The sequence below is a fragment of the Helianthus annuus genome, chromosome 4, assembly GCF_002127325.2.
Source record: "Helianthus annuus cultivar XRQ/B chromosome 4, HanXRQr2.0-SUNRISE, whole genome shotgun sequence".
NCBI lineage: Eukaryota > Viridiplantae > Streptophyta > Magnoliopsida > Asterales > Asteraceae > Helianthus > Helianthus annuus.
Window position 1 is genome coordinate 194076442 of NC_035436.2, and position 23208 is coordinate 194099649.

General features: G+C 36.2%; 1 protein-coding gene and 1 long non-coding RNA gene across 5 annotated transcripts; both read right to left on the reverse strand.

Annotated features, from left to right (window-relative positions):
• Positions 1-4664: 4664 nt before the first annotated feature.
• On the reverse strand, positions 4665-8499 carry LOC110937698. 4 transcript variants are annotated; one of them, XR_002590966.2, is made up of 10 exons: positions 8370-8499; positions 8191-8244; positions 8030-8075; positions 7908-7951; positions 7588-7663; positions 7431-7499; positions 7022-7102; positions 6822-6914; positions 6562-6714; positions 4665-5685 (listed from the first exon to the last, which is right to left on the reverse strand). It is a non-coding gene; the product is annotated as an uncharacterized LOC110937698 (long non-coding RNA). The 4 variants fall into 4 exon arrangements; XR_004890744.1 differs by having other exon boundaries at positions 8191-8287; XR_002590964.2 differs by lacking the exon at positions 7908-7951.
• Positions 8500-9706: 1207 nt separating this feature from the next.
• Positions 9707-10992, reverse strand: LOC110937697 (probable carboxylesterase 8). The gene is made up of 2 exons (XM_022180149.2): positions 10397-10992; positions 9707-10311 (listed from the first exon to the last, which is right to left on the reverse strand). The coding sequence occupies exons 1-2, from the start codon at positions 10852-10854 to the stop codon at positions 9801-9803; spliced, it is 969 nt and encodes a 322-aa protein (XP_022035841.1). The 5' UTR covers positions 10855-10992; the 3' UTR covers positions 9707-9800.
• Between the last annotated feature and the right edge of the window lie 12216 nt (positions 10993-23208).

Genomic DNA, 23208 nt, shown 5'->3' on the forward strand with positions numbered 1-23208 from the left:
TGGCCAGAAATGAGACAACCACTTTAGTTATGCACTTGTTAAGTATGCTAGACATAATGAATTAAATCAGCTTTGGCCAGAAGTAAGACATTCACGTTTGTAATGCATAATTAACATAGCTTCTATAATACTTGAACAATAAATAGATGCATCAAATCAGCTTTGGCCAGAAGTGATACATCAGAAGCTCATTCAAGTTAAGCCATTTTGGTTTTGTGAAACATTATTCGATCCTTATTAATTAACTAAGTATTTACAAAACCAATTATTTAATAGCTAAGTCTTAGTTCACATTAAACAGCCTAAAATAATGAGGTTTCGAGTGAGATCTCGACTCAGTTATGAGGTCTCGAGTGAGATCTTGAGTCAAGTCTCGACTCATCTGTAACATTATGAGGTCTCGACTCATTAAGGTCTCGAGTCGCAACCTCGTTGTTCCGAGTCGGAACCATGGTCTCGACTACTGTATTTTATGAGATCTCGACTCATAATGAGGTCTCGAGTCCCAACCACGGTCTCGAGTTGTGAAGATTGAAGCCTTTAATCGAAACCTCACTGGTCTCGAGTTGAAACTTTATGGTCTCGAGTCGAGACCTTTGTCTCGAGTTGTAAAGATTTGAGGACCTTATGATTTCGAGTCGAGACCTTGTAGTCTCGAGTGAGATCTAATGGTCTCGAGTCGTAATCTGATGGTCTCGAGTCCACTGTTAATAGCTGTTATTGTGATAATAACTGAAAACTCGAAATTTTAGGGATTGTGGGATAATGTTTCCTGTTTTATTGCTGATCTAAACTTATCAAAGATTTCGAAAATTATAACTGGTTATCTATTAACAGTTTTCGACAATTTTAATAGATAAAATTTAGATCAAAACAGTAAAAAATGTCCACTAATCCAAATCATATTCCAAAACTTAAGGGATTTTTTCGAGTTTCTTAGAACATATGATGACAATTAATTAATTAACATAATAAAACTATGAAGCTTTCAATTAATGAAAACCAATATTCGTTTAACTTTAAATAATGATTTCATGAGGTGAAATCTCATAAAGAATTCCCTGTAGGAATTATGATTTCAAAGCAAAAGTAAAATAATGTATAATGGAATGATAAGAATTAATATGTGGTGAAACTGAGAACGTGAACCACTAATTTCACAAGCAATTCGACCACCATTATTACCGGTATAATTTTGATTGATCTTAGTTTTCAAATTAATTTGAAGATCATAAAAAAATCGCAAAACAGAAAAAGAAAATCAATCTTAATGTTTTAAATCCTAAAACATTGAGTTCCTTGATTGAATTGATATAATCAACATACGCTCTGATACCACATGTTGATTATATCATAAGAACATGGGTAAAATATAAACCCTAATGATGTAAATTCAATCATGAACAACAAAATAAGAGGTGTGTACCTGATTAGCCAGCCACCACACCAGAGAGGGAAGTAGACGTCATGTTCGTCAGATTGGTTTGGTTCCCCTTTAGGATGTATCTTCTTGATGGTAGTACCGAGTTCTTTAGGGTTGAAGAACTCGTAGTAATGGAGAGAGAGGAGGGGCGATTTTAGTGTGATGTTATGAGGGTCTAACCCTAATCCCTCTCTAGTAATCTCCTTATATACACCCAAGGGGAAACCCAATTAGTTAATTAAGGTAATATGGCCCATCAACAATTACCAACTAATTTATTATAGGTTTTAATATACTTTGATCCATATTATATAAATGATAATGATGGCTACTAGATTAAATATATAAATAAAATATTTAATTTTACACATGACGGTCAAGGAGTCGACCTTGAAAATAGCCCTGAGCAAGACAGGTTTACACGTGAGATTCTTTGTCAATATGAGATGCAAGTGTTACAATCAATTCAATGAGATTGGGACTTGATAAAACTATAAAACCATTGTTGGAGAAAGAAATATAGGTTTTTCTTTTGTATATTTAAACGGTCCCAAATTGTGAAATTTAAATCATCGAACATATTCGTGAAATTAGGGGTGAGCAAGTTTAGGTCCGGACCGAAAATAACCGAGAATCGAACCGAAAATATACCTAACCCGACCCGAACCCAAGTACCTAGGTATTTAGATCGGTTCCAATTTTTCATATAAAATAGAGTCGGGTCGGGTCGATTCTCGGTTATTTTCATGGTGAAACCCGACTTGGACCTATGGACCGGGACCGACCCTATATTTAGGGTAGTGAATCGGTTCTGTATTTTATGTTTGATCGGTTCTCGGGTCGGGTCGGGTCGGGTCGGGTAATAATCGGGTAGGGTCGGGTTTTTCCTTTTGCTCACCCCTACGTGAAATGACGAATAATATATAATTTTTTATATCTTAATTTTATCAAGTGATTCTAAAACTGAATATGTTATCAAAATATATAAATTGTGACTGTTGCCAACCAAAAGCAACCAACATGTTTTACTAAATAGATTTCAACAACATTTGCATGCAAAATAATCAATACATTTATGGCTTGGGGGACAAGGCTACCTCCGTATTTAAGTTTCTTTAGTAAGTGTATTTTTAAATCGATTTTGTGTAAACATAAGAATAGACAATCAATAAGGATTTATTTAATGTAAAGAGTGTAGTGTGATTTTGTCATTTTTACAAAATTCAAACATTTCTAAGCCGGATTTTAAAACTGAAAAAATATATCTATATAAAAGGTTTAGGATTAAATACAAAGACTCCTAAAAATAAGAAGCCGTATAAAGGGTACCAAACGAACTCCGATTGAACTCATTCAATCAGCATTAAAACCATCTTATCGAACTCTACGATGTGAGATTTTAGGTTTTCATTTTTGGATTTATAGGTTGTAAATTTTAGAATTTTGTTTATTATCATTGTGTATTTTCTATATTTGTGTCATTGTGTTTTTTTTTTTTTTGCGACTCATTGTGTCTTTTTTCCTCAACGTTGTTTTATATTTTTCAGCATTGTGTTATATTTTGCTCGGCATTGTGTTATTTTGTGCGATCCATTGGGTCTTTTTACACTTCTTATTTTTAGAAATCTTTGTAGAATATCTTAACCCCTATATGTAATAGCTTAAATAAAATCAATTCTTCAGAAAAACAACCTACTAAATTTGAAAACTGAATAACATTTGTGTCTTATGATCTTGTAAAAAGGACATTTTTCTTGAGAAGTGTGAGAATGCATAAAAATTGAAATATAGACATCATGTTTTGGACTTAGGCATGATGTATTAGGTTGTTTTGGCAAGAAAAACACCAAACATAACAATTTAAGACACAATGAATGAATTCTAGGCTTAAATCTTAAAAAACGTCATGCCAAGAACGTTAAGTAATGTGTTTTAAGTCTTAAGTAGTGTGTTTTAATTGTTTTTTTAAATTTCACGCCCATAATGCATTGCATTGTGTTTTAAATTGTTATGTTTAGTATTTTTCTTGCCAAAACAACCCAAAACATCATGTGTAAGTCCAAAACATGATGCATACATGTTAATTCCTATGACTTTGCACACTTCTCATGAAAATTGTTCTTTTTACAGAAACACACCCTGACATTTGTAATTTTATATAATGACTAGTTGTAACACCCGTGTGAATACACGGGTATGTTTAATAACGATCCAAAGCAAATACTACCAAACAGATTATAATATATCATTTAAATTATTTGCATTTAGTTACATATCTTTATAAAACAATTTTAAAGACAGTTTGTTTTAGTGGGGTCAAGTTATTCTACAAAAGCTTCTAATTGTAAGAAGTGTAAGAAAGATTTATAGAGTGACAAGTGTCCAATAAGCTAAAACTAACCCCATTACATCACCACCAAAAATATAAACACCCACCCCCACCCCACCCCACCACCACCCAAAAACCTAACCCCCCCCCCCCCCCCCCCCGGCAAAAAAAAACAAAAAAAAATATACCTCACCAAAAAAAACCCCAAAAAACCTAAACCCCCCCCCCCACCCCCCAAAAACCTAAAAAAATCTAAAAAAAACTAAACACCCACCCCCACCACCACCCAAAAACCTAAACCTCCACCCCCTCAGCAATATATATATATATATATATATATATATATTTGGGGTGGGTGATGTGGGGGGGGGGGTTAGGTTTTTGGTGGTGGTGGATGTTTAAGGTTTTTTTTTTTTGTAGTGGGCTTTTTTTGTGTAGTGGGTTTTTTTAGGTTATTGGACACTTGTCACTCTATAAATCATTCTTACACTTCTTACAATTAGGATCCTTTGTATTTGATTCTAATCCTGTTTTAGTGTACATGTTTGATATAGAAATAAGGTAAGTAATTGATAATATTTTGTCTAAAATGAAAGCATGACCTAATTTTATGTTGTATAATAACTTCTTATATTTGACCTTAATTTTTTTGACACATTGTTAGTGTAAAATTCAGTAAAGGTCCATTGTTATTGTATAACTCAATAAAAGGCCTATTCAATTTAGGATGTAAATAATCCAATTCAGTAAAGCTAAAATTGAACAATAACACAATTCAATAATTCAATAAATGTTATTGATCCAGTTAACTTTCAAAATGGGCTTGTGGGTTGCAGCCCATTAGAACTCTTCTTTGAAACTCGGGTAGGAAAATTTAAATTACATTAATTATAAGTTTATAAATAAAATAAATACAAACAAAGTGATATATTACTGTTAACAGTAAATAACTGATAACGTGATAACATGATTTCATGCTTCGCCAATGGACTAAATAAAATAATTTTGACGAACCAATAAGACAATTGACCAGTCAAAAAAGAAAACACGAAACAATAAAATGGAAATTGGTCTTTACCATCTCGGGGGTGATGTCTTTTGGAGTTGCTCCCACCTTTGCAATTTTACTTTGAAGGAGAAACTTGTCCCTCCATTACATGTCAGGAGGAGCCTCCTTCTGAGCTTTCATTTTTACTTCAATAAAACCAAAAAAATTAACAATAAAATAACAACCTTAACAGATAGCAACCATACATATCTTTTTAGCTTCAGCATGCTTGAAATTTACTTTGGTCAACTCAAAGATTTACTCATAACTCATGCAAGAAAAGCTACTAATCCTTTACCCCCATGGTGAGTTTAATATATATAAATAGACTAAAATGGAATTTTCGACCCTGAGGTTTGGCCAGTTTTGCAACTTTCGTCAAAAGGTTTGTTTTTCCGCATCTGATCCAAAAGGTTTGAAATCTTGCAATTTTCATCAGGCTCGTTAACTCCATCCATTTTTTTCCATTAAGTGGGGGGTATTTCCGTCTTTTTTCGCTAAATTAAAGGGCAACCAGGTCTTTTTCACTTTATGTAAAAGACCAAATACCCCTGAAAAGGACCGAATTGCCCTTTTAAGTTAACAAATAAGATGGAAATACGCTTGAATTAATGGAGAAAAATGGATGGAGTTAATGAGCCGGATGAAAATGGCAAGATTTCAAACCTTTTGGATCCAGATGTGGAAAAACAAACCTTTGGACGAAAGTCGCAAAACCGATCCTAACGGTGGGATTGTGATCGATAATCTTGTAAGCATCTAAGTCAGCAACTTTAATCATGCAATAAGTCTTTATAGACTCGGAAGTCAACTCAGATCAACTGCTTCAACAAATTCCAATAAAGTTTCTAGTAGATCACATTGGTAACTCTCTTCTCTTCTTTCCTGAATAAGAGCAAGAAATTCAATTCATTATCATAATGTCGTAAACAAAATGTTTTTTAATTATTATTTGCAGCATGATACGCATGCCAATGACTTGTTCTGATGCTACCGAAAGGCGAAAAGTTACAAATAAAATTTGGATGGTTGATTTGGGTGGAAGTGAGTGCGTTTTGAAAACGAAAGCATGGGGAAGAAGATCTGAAGAAGGAAAAGCTATCAATCTTTCTCTTTCGGCCCTTGGTGATGTCATCAATGCTCTCCAACGAAAGAATAGACACATACCTTATAGGTAAAGGAAACTAAAGATACTCAAGTGTTGACCATTTTCCAAAGTCAAACTCAGTTTCAATATACAAGTAGCAATTAGACCCATTCACTTATGAACAGGTTGACTCTTGTTGTGTTATATCCTTAACGGGTCAAACAAATAAATAGAGAAGTCAGCTAAAAACGGGTCAAATCTTTTTTAATGCAGAAATAAAAAAACCTCTTAAATTATTTTTTTAGAACAAACTAAGATTACTATCGAAGTTATATAATTTCTTAAATCATTTTGTACACACTTAACCGAAACCCAATCATTATTAATACCTGAACCCGAATACCCATCTCCAATTTGGTAATTAGATCTTTCCTGAAAAGAAAGATCCCGAGGAACCCGGACCCAATTATTATTAATAACCGAACTCAAACTCATCTTCAATTTGGTAATCAAATCTTGTTTCTTGGATTCAAGTTCACCCGAATAACCCAAAGACCATTAAAAACCCATATAAACTATTTGTTCTTATTTTAGGCTCAAACTTGGCTCGGCATCGATAAGTATAGTTGAAAGGCTATAAATAGTGAAATGTGATATTTGCAACATATACTAACCGTTAAAAGAGCTGATAACAAACGTGAATCCATTTCAACATGAGAATCTGCATCAATTTTAACATCTTTGTCTTTGGAAGAACTAAAAGGTTTTTTATAGTCTTCTTTGTACTTTTGCTGCTTATTAGGTCCACCAGCCTAAGAGATAAGCAACTGAAATAGTAAAAAATTTAAAAGCTTAGCATTATTATTTAGTACTAATGACATACAGTCAAAAGTAGAATAAAATTGTTCGAAATCTAATGTATTTCACACATTACCTTAAATAAAGCAAAATACACCTCCACTAACCGTTTTGCCACTTTTGCCCCGTCACCATAATGACTTAGGCGAACCTGACTTAAAAAATTAACCTGTTCATAATAAACAGCTTGCATCAAATGCTAAATTAATGATTAAAAATTAAGTAATATAAAAAATTAGATACTAAAGTGCTTAGACTGCTTAATAAATAGTATACCTTCATATTTGGATGATCTGACAAAAGCTTTGACAATAAATAATCTGCATTAGACGCAGCCTTATTTTCAGGATCCCCTAGCTGCAAGCAAGAATTAAATTAACAAAAGTCATCTATAATTGGGGGGGGGGGGGGGGGGGGGTTATTGCACGGACCTCCCGGCCGCTGGAGTGATCCCACTCCACAAGCTAGCAACGTCCCAATGCTGCCTGGCGGTGAATACCCCATCCCGAGCTGAGTCCGTTTCCCTCTGGGAAGAAGGTGGCAGAATACCCCCTGCCTGGACTCGAACCCGGGTCTCTATGAAGAGTAGAGGTGGGACTGGCCAACTGGGACACCCCAGTTGGTTAAAAGTCATCTATAATTGTTTTCTTTATAAAATGAGATGTTAATACAAACAACATTAAACCTAATTCATAAGTGCAGAGAGCAAACTGCGTTCTTGTTCTGACTTGCTCTTCAGCAATGCATAAATAGTCTGCAAGCATTATAAAAAAATCTTACATTACTGAAAGTTTGTGTGCATAGAGATTATGACATATAAACATACATATAAGTAAGTGAACCTTTAGCGCTTTATCCTTGAGTGTAGACAGTACATCTCTAGAAGCTTCTTCAAGTGCAAATATATAGCGCTCATATCTGCATTCAAACACGATCAAACTGATTATATAAACGTATTGAGTTAGTTCAGAGGTTGAAGTTCTTATGTCTTCCAAAACTAAATAAAAAAACCAATAGAAGACTAAATAAAAAAACCAATAGAAGACCCTATACAATGACCCGGATCAGAGGTTGAAGTTCTTATGTCTTCCAAAACTGAATGAAAAAACCAATAGAAGACTAATCCTATGAATTTCAAAATTCACAATGAGAAATATCATACCTAACAATGGAGAAATCTGTTAATCTGAACCGAGTGTACAGTTTCTAATCCCACAAACACAATTAACAACCCAAAAAAAACGATAATAAATCAACAATTCGAATTAAAGGAAAAAAACATACCCACATAACAATGCCATAAATGCAGACTTCAATACTAAAACTGCACCTGAAAATACACCCACACATCCATAAAACATCAATCGTAAAGCAAACCCAAACCCCCAAATCCCCCAAATCCAAAATCAGAATCGTGTAACAAAACCCTAGTTAACGACACTTACCAACCAAGACGCAAGACCAATTCCGGAACCAAACCAATACTCAGAATTTTGGTCCTGGAAGTGAATTGGGGATGCCCAGAAGCTTTAGACAAATGCTCTAGATGAATGTATGACATATAAAACAACAAAAAAAATTAAGGATGAAAGAAAGTATTAGGGTTGCAAGTGACGTATTGTACCTTAAATGGATGATGAACAATTGATGTTAGAGAAATTCGTGTTTGAAGCTTTGTAAGAGAAACCCTAGAGTTTGAAAAGAAATCGCCTGTGATGAAGAAGAATAGAGAAGAAAGAGAGAAATAGAGAAGAAAAGAGAAATATGGGCTATAAGTTTGAATCGAGAAGAAAGAGAGAGTTGATATGATGTGCATTAAATGGCCAAACAACTCCCTATGCATTTTCAAATTTTGCCTCCTAAAAAAAGAAAAGTTTTTAATTTAAAAAACATATTGTATATACATTAAGATTAAAAAAAATTCGGATTTATGACATCAACGGAGTCTATGTGGCATAGCTAATATCATGACACGTAAGCAAAATTAAGTCATCCTCTAAGCTCCTTTAATAGAGAGTATAGATTATATTATTATTAGGTAAGGTGTCACGAGAGAAAACAGGGGCGGACTTACCCCTAGCCCAAGGTGGGCGGGCGCACCCCCGGGGAAAGAAAATTTAGTGCTACTTTCCGTTGAAAATCCCGTCCGCACCCCTTGGATTTTTTCGTCCGCACCCCTTGAATTTTTTCATCCGCACCCCTTGTAATTTTTCGTCCACACACCTTAGGTAAAAAATGTTATCGATTTATATTTTAAATTTTTTTAGTAAACTCTATTTAAAAAAACTACCTAATTTATATAAACTTATACTACCCAACTTAACCCAAATACGCAATACCTTAACCCACTATTTCATTAAACATAATTAGCCCCCTAATTACTAGCCCATTAACCAAACTCAACCTAAGTTCAAACTATAATAATTAAAATAAGCCCAATAGTCCCTTAGAATTCCTCCCGCCCTCCCTCTCTTGAGTCGTCTCCTGCCAGCGATCATCGAACATAGCAGCAACCACAACAGCATGTCATCAGCAGCCGCGAACCACCGCCGTCCGACACCAAAGAGTAACAAAATTCTTAAATATGTTTGAAATTTCATGTGTTTTTGACGTTGTTTATGGTTGTTTAGATGATTTTTAGGGTGATTATGTTGTTTAGATGATTTTTAGGGTGATTACACACGATTTCTAGGGTTGAAAATTAAAATTGAAACATTATGTTATGGAGCGATGAACTTATGGATCAATTTGTTTGTGATAGGAACCATGAGTAGGGACGTTATGATGCGATTTCTTTTGTTTCACATGACCCGACCCGACACGACCCGGACCGACCGGATACGAACCGATTTTTTTTTACTTATATACCTAGGGGCCTAAAATTTTTAAAAATGTTCCGCACCCCTACGGAAAAATTTCTGGGTCCGTCACTGAGAGAAAACCAAAAGCTATAAAAACATGTATCAAACACAATCAACCCTGATTTTCAGAACCTTTAACAATTTGTTTACATAAAATATTAAATGCGTCTTTTATTACAAAATATTTTCTTAAATCAATTCAAAACAAAATTCTTAACATCATTGTACAAGATTTGTGCCTTCTCTGGTTCAAAGACCTCAACACCATGGTACGCTCCCTCATAAAAATTTCTCGTCATTTGCACACCACATGACTCCAACAAGTTAGCAAAATCCTTTTGTCTATCCACCATTAAATCCCCACCGTTCACTCTGATCAAACATGCCGGAAGTCGTTCAATCTTTTCACGGCGTTGACCTACGACAGGATTACAATACTCGTGGTCTCTGTCACACCCTGATGGCAACGCCAAAGACCACATAAGATCAGTTCCCGCCAAACTCAAACTCCGATCATCTACCACACCAATTTCCCCTTGCGTACGCTCAACCCCACCAAAAAAAGGTTGGTCGATTATAAGCCCTGCAATCATAACCGGCTCAAGATCAAGATCAAGTGCACGTAGACCCGCGTTGTACACCAGGTTTCCTCCAGCACTAGTACCCATTAAGTACACTTTAGAAAAGTCAGCAACATCAGTCAACCTGGGCAAAAAAGTAATTTAATTTTATTACTATAAAGTATAATAAAAGTAACATTTGTCGTTAAAAAAAAGTAACATCAGTCAACCAGTCGTCGCTAGTGTTGACTTTTGACTTCACCGCCTGGTCCCGCACCCAAAGGATTGCGTCCACACCGTCTTCATACGCCGCAGGGAGACGGTGTTCAGGGGCAAGGCGGTACTCGACGGATACGACGAGTGCCGGAGAGTTAGCGGATATGTTGGAGCAGGTAAGGTGTATGGGGGTGCTGGCGGCGCTGACGTAGACGAAACCGCCACCGTGAAAGTAGATGATGATGGGGAGTTTTTGGGTGGAGGGTGCGATGGGACGGTAGAGGCGGAGGAAGGTGGCGGTGGTGGAGTTTAATGGGATGTCTTTTGAAAGGGTGAGTTGGGAGTCGCCGGTGAGTTCAGGGGTGGCCGGTGAGGATGGAAAGGTGGGTCGGGTCAGAGATCCATCGGGGTTTAAGGTCAAGTTCAGGATTTTGAAACGATCCGGATTGGGTGGTTGAGATTGAGATGCCATTTTTATTGGCTACAAAACATGAAAATATGTTTTTTTTCTTTTTTTGGAGGGAAATATATATAGAAGATGTGTAACGTGAGAAGAGAACGGTTCGGTAGAGTTATCTAAAAAAAAAAAAAAAAAAAAAAAAGATTCTGGACCATTCATTTTTATTCATTTTTACATAAAATATTTTTTTTGAACGGTCAACAAACTCAATCCCGAGCATTCTTAGGGCACCCACTGGACAAACGGAGTACTCCGAGAGTAACCCGAGTCCACCAACAATTCCGGGGAAAACCCGATAACCCACCCGCCTGTAGGCACGACGATGAAATTACCGGTAAAACCCGTTTGGCTCAAGGATCCAACCCAGGTTTCCCTGGGTCTCCTATCACTGCCCACCAGTGTCTCACTCTACACCAAGTGGAAGTCGAACCTGCATCTCTCAAGAGAAATATAAGAATACTACTAAAACAAATTTCTATAAAAAATAATAATCATATTAAAAAAGATATATTTAATTTATTCAACTGAATTTTATTCTTTCATTTGTCTTTTACGACCTTATAATACGAAGTATAATGCTATTTTTTTTTTGAACTGCAACCTTCAGTAAACCACAGCCAAAAACCAAACTTCCAGCAAGAAGCGGCTGGCACAACCACAAACAACCAAAAGAAAATTAGAAAGTAGAGCTTCTCTTGAAGGTAAATGGTTCGACTTTTGAAACAAACGTTGTTTTTAAAAAAAGTAAAATAAAAAAAAAAACCCATTTATGCATGTAATTACAAGTTTGGAAGTAGCTGATTTTTTAAGTAAAAAGGACGTATGAAATCTTTTGGATGGGTTACCTGACGTGTCTTCCTTTTAATTGTTAAAAGGAAGAACTTTTAATTAATGATAGAACTTCTAAGTTTTAATTGTTAATGACCATTTACCTGCTGTTAAAAAAAAAAAAAAAAAACAATTACCTTCTAAATGTTAGTTCAGTTCTGTTTATACATGAAGGAAAACATGAAAACATACCTGATTACAGCAGTACAAGTCAGCAGAGAATCCAGATGGAGACGCAGCAATAAGGTTTGACATGATTGTCATCTTGGTCTGGTTCCTCCTTAGGGTGCAATCTAATGATGGTGATGATGAGAACCGATAAAGGGGTAATCGGCTATGGAGAGGAGGCCGAACATTATGATGTTATGGCTAATAGGGTGTCTGATTGTGTAACTGAGTAACCCCTTAACCTCCACATAAGTCTCCTTATATAAGCACCCAGGAGGAAACCCTAATTAGTTAATAAGGGTAATTGGGCCCATCAACAATTACCAACTAATTATTTAATAGGATCGTTATATATTTTGATCCATATAATGTAAATGATTATAATGGCTACCAGATTAAATATAAAATAAATATATTTAATCTTACATTCTCCCACTTAGCCGAGTAATCATTTACTATGAGTGTTAGATAAGCCTGATCAGGAGTTAACACTCATTTTAGCCTTAAACAAGTACTATAGCAGAAAAATACAGCCGTTGAATCATTATGCGACTCAGGACCCCCATTAATCATACTATAGCCTTAATTTAAAACTTAATCGTTATGATCAAAATACGCGTAAGCCCTTTGTTTGATTTGTAACTATATTTGTCTATATGCCATTATGCTAGCTTGACATATTCTTAGAGACATACAAAATCAAACTGATGAGGAAAATTAACTAATACTTAGTCATTCATAGTACGATATGCAATTGCGCACGACTATTAATTAATACCCGTCTATGAGCTCTCTTAATAAGACTAATGGGTAATAGCCCTTCAGTTATAGGATCCTTAAGCATATCATGAATGTATTCGATACAAAACTTAGTTTCCTCAATTCGTTCATAAACGAATAATTAATTGCGTATCGAAACTTAATGCAGCACCTCTTGAACTGTTACTGTTCAAGGAGTTATGGTAGCTGACTTTATCACACTAATTCTTCAAAACATTAATTATATGGAGTTAATAAACTTATGAGTCCACTGATAAATTTCCAACAACATTTAGTGACTATGTTATGTCGTTATAACTTAGGTTGTTAATATCAGTGCATTATGACTCCTCCATGAAACAGGTTTTGTCTGCTGACATAAAGATGTACCCGAAATTACATTTTATAATCTTTGAATATCACAAAGTTAGAGTAATAAACCGGTTTTAATTCTCACTTCTTCTTTAAATTGTAGTCTCTCGTTTCTTTTAAAGATATTGTAATACTCCATTAGATGCTACACATTAATCTAGACATATCTAGTGTGTTGCAATGTGAGTAATATCTAAACGAGTATAGACTTAAACTTACATAAGGCTTCTAATTAATGAAGCATAAGGAAATAATCTCATTTATCCTATTATCCTCTAAAGGGGAGCAGTATTTTGTTACATATGTAAGGACCCATTTAACATTAAACTTATAGAACGAAACTATTGTCCCATTGGGTCTATCTCGGTACGTTATGATATCTATTACATAAGAGACATCTCTGAGATCTATTATATCAAAGTTTGTGTTAACAATGCTTTGACTTATGTAACATATGCTTGTCAAATGTCATCTATATAGACAAGTTTATTTTAGTTGCTCCCACTCATCTTGAGGTAGGTACATTAATCCACTTGATTCTTGATGAAAATAATTACGTTAGCTTTTCATCACATTATGATGTTTGCATTAACCCGTACATGGATATTATTGGCTTACAAATAAAGTGTTCTTTAACCTTCAGTTTGAAACTTTAGGTTGTTATCTAATGAACATGTAAATGTGTCAGCCATTTGTCATGGAAAATTATTTATAATGTTCATCTAATGTAGCTTTAAACTATTATAAGCTACAAGAACAGTGATGATCCTCAAAGAAATCTTTGATAATTTATCTCTTCCTAAGTATAATCTTTGACAATCAATCATGCTTCTTAGTGTATTAACGTTTATATATCAGAATTTGGTATAGTTATGAATACTCTTAGGTAACTCAATCAAATCCCAAACGTTATACGAACACATAAAATCAGTTTTACTAGAAAACTGTTTTATTCCATTTAGAAGATTGATTGACACTAATGGCTTAATTTGAAGAGATTGAATCAGTAAACTTTTCCATAATCCATTTCAACTTCAGTTAGGGAGGTTATGCAATCATCAAAGTTAGTAGGCTTTTAAACCTAGATGACCTCCTGAGTTGATTATTGGGTTTTAAAAGTTTCAGCTTTATGGATTAGCTCTTGGTTAGGTTGCTATCATTTCATTCTAAGTTTGTAAGGGTTGGTGCAGTATGATATACAAGAGGTGTAATCGGAGTTAAATTCGGAGTGAAATTTAATGACACTCTTCCCCCCGCCTCTTGTATTCCTTGCAAATCATGATAAGGACTTTGACTGCTCCCACCGACCTTAGAAAACTTTAGGAACTCAGCATGCGTAGGGTCAATATGTAACGACCAACAAATTCTAATAGAGAAAACAAATTAATGACGTTAGTCGTTGTGATTTCTCTTGTTGAGGATTATGTTAGTTTAGGTAAGAAATTTAAGTGTGTCCACAATTAAGCAACAATGAAACTTTTGTAAGTGTAGCATTAGATTTTAAGGAGACAAGTATTGATGGAACAACGTCGTGATGGAGCGGTGTCTTATACAAGAGGTGCAAATTTAGGTAATGTAAAATTTTCATTCCCCCACCTCTTGCAACTATTGCAAGTTATTATTAAGACACTTAATGCTCCCACTGATCTTTAATATCTCTAGAATGCTACAAGAGAAGTTTCAGTGAGCTACGTGATGTAGGAACCTATCACATATACGTTAGACTTTATTTGATTTCTTTAATGTCCAGATATCATAATAAACTTTAGGGACATATCTAATAGAAATCTTATTAAGTATATATATGAATAGATTTCTTCTAAGATCGTGGGCCATATGCGACAAAAGTTAAATACAAGTTGATAGTCTTTCAAATGATAAATGAATTATGTCTGAATATTCCATTTGGAATAAGTTCCATGAATGTCAATGAATGACTTATGATGGACCCATGCTTATTCCTTAAGCCAAGTCATATTTTAGGGCTTTAACATCATGATTTAAAATCACTTAAAATGAGATTAGATGAAATTTATAAGTCTCATTTTCCTTTTGTCAAATTCTCATTTGCATGATGACAAAAGTTGTGAAAAGTAAGGTATCATCTAGTTTCATCTTAGTAATGTTTCTATCCAGATATTTAGAACAAATAAAATGAGAGTTTACTGTAAGTGTGACTTTATGTTGACTATGCAAACCTCACAATCTTCATATCTTTGCTTAATTATGATACTATATTCTGATTAATCAGAATATATAAGGTATCGAAAAGCGTTGTTTGAAGACTGCTTATTATGGCTCTTATAGTCTTAACATTTAATTTTTTGTCACTAACTCTCGTGTTAGTTATTTGTCGAGTTCTGGCAAGGAAACGTATGGAACTAGAGTCAACTAATCATGTGTTAATTGGAATATTAAAAATTATCAGACTTAAATATCATTAGGAAATGACTACATAATTAACTTATCCAACTGTTCTTTAGAATAATGGATAGTCTCGTTGCTTATGCCTAGTCTAATGGCATAATTATGCAGTGAGATTTTTTCCCTTGAAGAACCTTAGAGGTGGAATTAACACTTGTAATTTGTCTATGGACCTTAGAACAATCCTCTTTTAAAGTTTTAGTGGTTGTAAGGTGAATAACATCTTATTTTCCAGTTTCAAACATTTATTTCTATGTACATATGTTGCTTATCAACACACTCGTTATACTTTGGTACTTTTGAGTGTTATAGCTGATTTATAATGCATCAAATTGTACAAATGAAAAAACTTAGTATGTAATGTACTGGAAAATGTACTTATTTCCATGCGTAAGCCCTTAACTTTATGGGTCATGGTATTGTACATTATAATATATTCACATATACCACTTAACCTTATAATTTATAATGTTAAGTGAAGACATGCACCTTAGGAGTTATTGTGATTATTCCACAATTATAGATTAGTCTTAGGAAAAAACTTAATCTGGAATAACTTTAGTGATAGCAATTATGTTAGAGAGTTCTTGATTATCATAAGAGACATCATGTTCGATTTATCCTAATCATCATGCTCTACTTTTCTTCTGTAGTGCCTTATCAGAAGAGAGCAATAGGGTTATCGTGTCTTAAGAGATAATCAAGGATTTAATTTAAAAGCTAATTCTTATAGAAACTTTAAATAAAGCAAAACATTTTAGGCTTAGGAATTAGAGTGGATGAGATATAAATTTATAGAAGAAAATTATAGTGAGTAAAATTATGGGTACTAAGAATAAGGCAGACAAAATGATCACAAAAAATAATTGAGGATCATTAATATAAGGATCATTATGTGAAGAGGTTGTGATAGGTCTATTACTAACATCAAAATAATAGACTACTTAAAGTTCTACTTAAACGAAGACAAAACAGCTTTGGCCAGAAGTGTAATCATTTAAGCATATGTGCAAAGTGGTTGTAACAAATCAGCTTTGGCCAGAAATTGAGACAATCACTTTAGTTATGCACTTGTTAAGTATGCCATCTATGAATGAATTAAATCAGCTTTGGCCAGATATTAAAACATTCATGCTTATGATGCATGCTTAACATAGCTTTCGTAATACTTGAACGATAAGTAGATGTATCAAGTCAGCTTTGGCCAGAAATGATATATCAAAAACTCATTCAAGTAAAGCCATTTTGGTTTTGTAAAACATTATTTGATCCTCATTAATTAACTAAATAATTACAAAAACCAATCATTTAATAGCAAACCACCCGTTAGCACGGGGTTCGGGGCGGAGCCCCGAGCTAAATCTTAGTTCACATTAAACAGCCTAAAATAATGAAGTTTCGAGTCAGGTTTCGACTGAGTTATGAGATCTCGAGTCAGTTATCAGGTCTCGAGTCGCAACCTTGTTGTCACGAGTCGGAACCATGGTCTCGACTACTATATCTTATGAGATCTCGAGTCATGATGAGGTCTCGAGTCGCAACCACGGTCTCGAGTCGCAACCTTATGGTCTCGAGTTATGACGTTATGGTCTCGAGTCGCAACCTTATGGTCTCGAGTCGAGATCTGTTGGTCTCGAGTTGTGAAGGTTTAAGGACCTGATGATTTCGAGTCGAGACCTTATGGTCTCGAGTTGTGAAGGTTTAAGGACCTGATGATCTCGAAGCTTCCTGTTAACAGCTGTGAATGTGAAAGCATAACTGAAAATTCGAATTCTGAGGGATTATGAGATATTATTTCCTGTTTTAAGATGATCTAATTTTATCAGCATATTTCGAAAATTATAACTGTTTATCTAATAACAGTTTTCGAATAAACTTAAAAAAAAAAATTGGATCAAACATGGAAAAAACACTCATTAATCCTAAAACATTCCAAAACATAATAGAATTTTCGAATTTTCCTAAGAACATGATGAACCCTAAAAAGCATAAAACATAAATTCTGGAACCCGAAACCTGAATTTTAATAGTTTTTTCTAAACAGATTTCGGTCAAAACATAACCCAGTTGAAATCGAGTGAACATATAATTAATCCTTTTTCCCGAAAACAGAGATCTCGAGTCGATCTTCATGACTCGAAACCGGCTGTCACCGTTTTAAAGTTACAAAAAATCCGTTTTCCAAGTTTCAATCCCAGAATTATGGATACGAAAACAGAACTGACTAATCAACATATGCTCTGATACCACATGTTGGTTCAGTTCTGTTTATACATGAAGGAAAACATGAAAACATACCTGATTGCAGCAGTACAGGTCAGCAGAGAATCCAGATGGAGACGCAGCAATAAGGTTTGACATGATTGTCATCTTGGTCTGGTTCCTCCTTAGGGTGCAATCTAATGATGGTGATGATGAGAACCGATAAAGGGGTAATCGGCTATGGAGAGGAGGCCGAACATTATGATGTTATGGCTAATAGGGTGTCTGATTGTGTAACTGAGTAACCCCTTAACCTCCACATAAGTCTCCTTATATAAGCACCCAGGAGGAAACCCTAATTAGTTAATAAGGGTAATTGGGCCCATCAACAATTACCAACTAATTATTTAATAGGATTGTTATATATTTTGATCCATATAATGTAAATGATTATAATGGCTACCAGATTAAATATAAAATAAATATATTTAATCTTACACTAAATAGTTGATAGAAAGGAAAAATGCTTTCATTTTAGGATTAACTCGATATCAACGGATACTGAACCGATGCCGGTATGGAAAATTCTCAAAAACGGGTACCACTGTCGAAATAGCCAATACGGTATGGTTCGGTACCGGTAACTGATGGTAAAAACCAGTAAATACCGGTACCGAAACATCAAAAGTCGGTACATAATTGGTATCAAAAATATTCCGGATCAGTAAATTCGGTACTGGTTTGATACCGGTTTCCGATACCATTTGCTAATCACTCTTCTATTTTGTGATTAAAAAAAGAGTTAAATATAGTTTTAGCTCTTATGATTTGAACAAAAAAATAATTTTAGATCAAAATTTTGAATTTGATATTTTTAGTCCAATAGTTTAATATCATGACAGGTGGTGGTCCATTGACAAAGACAATGATTTTAAACACATGTGTTGAATAGTAGAAGGTCTTAGGTTCAAGTCCTTCTAATGACGGGATTATGTGACTCACTCTTTTTATTACTAAATTAAATAAACCAAAAATAAATATACCCCTACCTCTATATCTTCTTCACATCAGTTACCTTCACAGCACCATACTTGGAGGCTTTCAAATCTAGATAACGACCTAGGGCCTCCAGCCTCCATAAAAACAGAGGCCTCCAAATTTTTAAAAACCTTTATATATCATATGTGTATTACTCTATTAAGCCCAAATTACAAAACAAAAAATATATTTATTGCAAGGCCCGTTAGAAGAACCAGTTTTAAAATTAAAGAGGTCTAATTCCAACTCCAAGCAATATGCAATTCGTATTTATTTTAGGTCGCCATCGTCATACTCACTAACTGTAACGTCGTAGACGCCAGTTCCGCTCAATGGTGTCGCCGATTAGGGAAAATTATAGGCGAATTAGGGGAAATTAGTGGTGTCGCAACGATAATCCAAGTTGGTTAACGGCTATTTTTATAGTAATCTCTATGTACTACGATTTACTTAATTATTGTTTTCCTCCAAATCCCTAATTGATACTTTGAATATTTGAATTTTGGTATTGTGTTTGCGATTGAGACTTAGAAGGAATTCTTTATACCAATTCAAATTTGTAGTTTGCTTAGGGCCTCCAATAAACGTAAGAGTGACCCTGCTCCACAGATGTTCCTCTTCTAATTCTTCACATCAACTCTTGATGGCATTGGCTTTTCAAGTGACCACCACCACACCTGCACACCATATCAGTCGACAACCACCATATATTAAACAAGCTCAATAAAGCTATTTTTGAGACTTAAGAAGTGTTGTGATGAATGATGATAAACGGCTATATCGCTGTTTGTAAACGACTAGTTTTTCTATGCCTCAACGATGATAACCGATTATCTAAGGTTAAATAATTGGTTACTAACCGATTCTTGTTCTAAAATTTCCAAACTGGTTCCTAACCTACAACTTTTTCTTAACTTAAACGGGTTTCTAGTGTACCGGTTATGATTTCATTTAATAGTAACCATTTTTTTGCACCTCTATCCACAGGTAATGGGGTGAAGACTGAACTATTTACATGCCCGTGACATGTATACCCAAATATGAGACCAAAATTATTGGGCTCGTGCAATACCTTGATACATGGACTCAAAAAGTAATTTACTCCATCAATTATATATGCAATATCACATAAGAAAAGCTGAAGACGTCAACCACATGTAAGTTAACTCATAATTTGAAGCAACAAGAGTTGAACGCAAGATTAATAACATTGTTTCATCTCAAGGTCCTCTCGTTTCGCCGGCGGCTCGACGAAGGCAACTTCTTAGGTATAGCGTGCGAGGTCGCCTTCTTTTCCGGCTGGACCTTTCATTCTATCTCTCCGGGTTGCATCTTCCATTCGCTTCCGGGTGACGGAGTTATTCGATTCTCATCCGTTCCTATTTGGTATCCTATCTTGTCGGTCTTTCTTCTCGTTGGCTTAGCGGGTCTGATATCGGTCGCGGCTATCCTTATAGTTCAGCTAGACTGATTCGAATCCCGTTAACACTTTGTTGAAGTTGTGTCCTGACAGAGAGGTTCGGTGGTCTGTGGTGTTCGTCTCGTTTCATTATGGGCCGGAAAATTGGAAAGGAAAGACGGTTGGAAAAGATGGTTGGAACACAGTCTTGAGCAAACAACAAGCTAGAAAGGAGAAAGTATTTTTTAACAGAGAAGATCGCCTCCGCAACGCCACTTCGTTTTTTATTTCTAATCTCCCGGAACATTGCAATCGCTCGATGTTGTGGAAGGCCCTTGAAAATTTGGAGAATCTGGAGGATGTGTTCGTGCCGATTAAAAAAGATAGAGCGGGTAACAGATTCGGTTTTATCAAGCTTTCAAGTGTCCATGACCCGCTTGTTTGGATTGAGAAACTAAAAGGTGTTCGTATCGAAGGTGCGGTGATTGAAGTGAATCTGGCCAGATTCAATAGGGATGGCTCGAAAGCTGAGCATCCTCAGGCTGGTGAGAGAAGATCTGTTTTTGATAGGTTAAAACCGTCGTCTCATGTTTCCGAGAAAATTGGAGAGCCTTGCAAAGTGTCGTCTCATCCTGGTGGAGGTAGATCATATCGGTCAGTTGTTGCTCCGATCCCGGGTGAGGAAACGGGCAAGCTTTTGGAATTACCTCCGATGAATGTTGTTACGAAGAAAAAAATGGAGTATAAGTCTCTAGTCGGTGAGGCTAAAGATATAAACATTCTGAATGATCTGAAATCTCATCTTTCGGGTATTTCGGAGGAAGGTCTCGATCTGAAATACTTAGGGGGCCTGAAAGTTTTGTTGTGCTTTAACAAGGCGGAGGATGCTGAAGAGTTCCACGTCAAATTGATTGAAGATTGGGAAAAGTGGTTCTGTAGATTATATGTTTGGGATGGTGACCCCCCCCCCATCTTCGAAAGGATTGCTTGGATTAAGGTCGTAGGAGTCCCGGTTTCTCTATGGGATAGGAATGTTTTCAACCGCATCGGGGAAAGGTGTGGAAGACTACTTGTTAAATCGGAGGCAGACGCCACCGATGGCAACATGGCCGAGGAAAGAATGGCGATCCTGGTGAACACTGGGAAAAGAGTATCGGAGGAATTCCTCGTTTCTTGGAAGAATCATGTTTTGAGAGTGTGGGTAGAGGAAATCTCGGGTCAGTGGTTCCCGGAATTCTTGAAGTCCGAAGATCCGGCGAAGAGCTCTTCGGAGCAGTCGGAACGGTCGGAATTGGGATCGTCGGAATGCTCTTCGGTGTTCGGCGATTCTCAGGGATTTGATATCGAGAAGACCAATGGGTGCATGGGGAAGTCTCCTGGTTCCTGCATGGGCAACGATACAGCCGCCGCCGCTGATAATGATGGGGCCCCTTGCATGCGTGAGGAGGTGGCTTATGGGGAATATGAACAGTTTAACGAAAATAATGATATTTTATTAAATTTGGACAGTGATCATGGTGGGCCCTTAATTGACGGTAACTGTGTTGAGGAAGCACATGGGGAAAAGGAGCAGCCGTCATTTGATTTTAATCAAGATGTAGAAGAGGTGGGGCCAATGTGTAATAACAGTCCTGTGAGAGAGGAAGAAAAGTCAGATAGTAGGGTGGATCAAAATGTGGAGCAGTTGGAGCCCAATCCTGATTTCAGCAGGCCCAGTTACATTACTTTACGGCCCACTCATGTTTCGCTCAAAAAGAAAAAGGCCCAAGTGAGGATAATTCCAGATCTAAATCAGGAGCTGAATATTTCTAATAATTCCGATCCCTTTAACCTTGAAGAAATCTTCAGATTGGAGACTGAAGGAGCCGGGGTTCATTCCCAGACTTTGGTGAACGAAGATAAAGGGGATTTTTCAGCGACTACGGCGAATATGGAGGATGCTCAGACCCGGATTGATTTCGAAGAAGAAGTGGCCAACACCATGGAGGTAGGGGCTCGATTGGGAATTTGTGTAGAGGGGTTTGAAAATCATGTGAAAAAGCTGGTAAGTGGAGAACTGGGTAGAATCGGTTGCCAATGAATTACATCTCGATAAATGTTAATGGAGTGCTGGACCCTCGAAAAGGTATTTGGATCCGTAATCTTAAAAGGAAGGTCAAAGCTGATTTCGTAGGAATCCAGGAGTCTCATCAAGCGGGTCTCTCGGATTTTGTGATTCGGCGGTTCTGGGATATGTCTCCTATGTCTGCTGATACGGTTGACTCAGTTGGTAGATCAGGTGGATTGGTGTCAATCTGGAATCCGGAGGCGTTTATTGCGGACCAGGTATTGAAAAATCCCAGGTTTCTTCTTGTCTCTGGTCTTTTAGTGGGTTCCAATTCTCGTGTCAATGTCCTGAACCTCCACGCCCCTAATGACCCGGGGCATAGAAGAGCCCTGTGGCTTGAGATATCTGATGTATTTAATCATGATGACGGGGCCTGGATTCTTTTGGGAGATTTTAACGAAGTCCGTTCCGAAGACGAACGGGTGAACTCTAGATTCGATCGCGGAGCTTCCGACGCTTTTAACGGATTTATTTCCTCTGCTGGTTTGCTTGAATACTCGTTAAACGGGGGTAAATTTACTTATATTTCCGGTCACAGTGAAGTCAAGTTAAGTAAATTGGATAGGTTCCTTGTCAACGATGTGTTCATGAGCTTGTGGCCTAACGCTTGTGCGGAAGTTCATAAAAGAGGCTTCTCTGACCATTGTCCGATCTCGTCAGCGTGTGCGGATGTCGATTTTGGGCCCATCCCTTTCAGATTCTTCAATTCTTGGATCGGGGATCAGAAGCTTTCAGATATTGTGATCTCTGTTGTTAACTCGGTTGGTATTGGAAGGGATTCAGGAGTGTCTCTGGGTAAAGATGCCGTCTTGGCTAATATTCTTAAAGTTTTAAAGGCAGAGATAAAGAAATGGAGGAAGGAGGTCTCGGTGGCCAATAGTATTGAGATGAAAGTTATGGAAGATTCTATTGAGCAAATCGAAAAAAAGGCTTGTGTTAGCATGCTATCGGCTGATGAAAAAAGAATTAGAGCCGATCTTCGGGTTAAAGTGGACAAACTGAAGTCTAATTATGTTAAAGATATTCAGCAAAAGGCAAGGGTAAATTGGACGAAATACGGGGACGAAAA

Excerpts from the sequence above, each read along its gene's own strand:
- LOC110937697 (XM_022180149.2), bottom strand. The coding sequence starts at position 10,854 with ATGGCATCTCAATCTCAACCACCCAATCCGGATCGTTTCAAAATCCTG. Across the intron at positions 10,312-10,396 it reads GTCAACACTAGCGACGACTG|GTTGACTGATGTTGCTGACT; the intron begins GTTGACTGATGT and ends TTTTTTGCCCAG.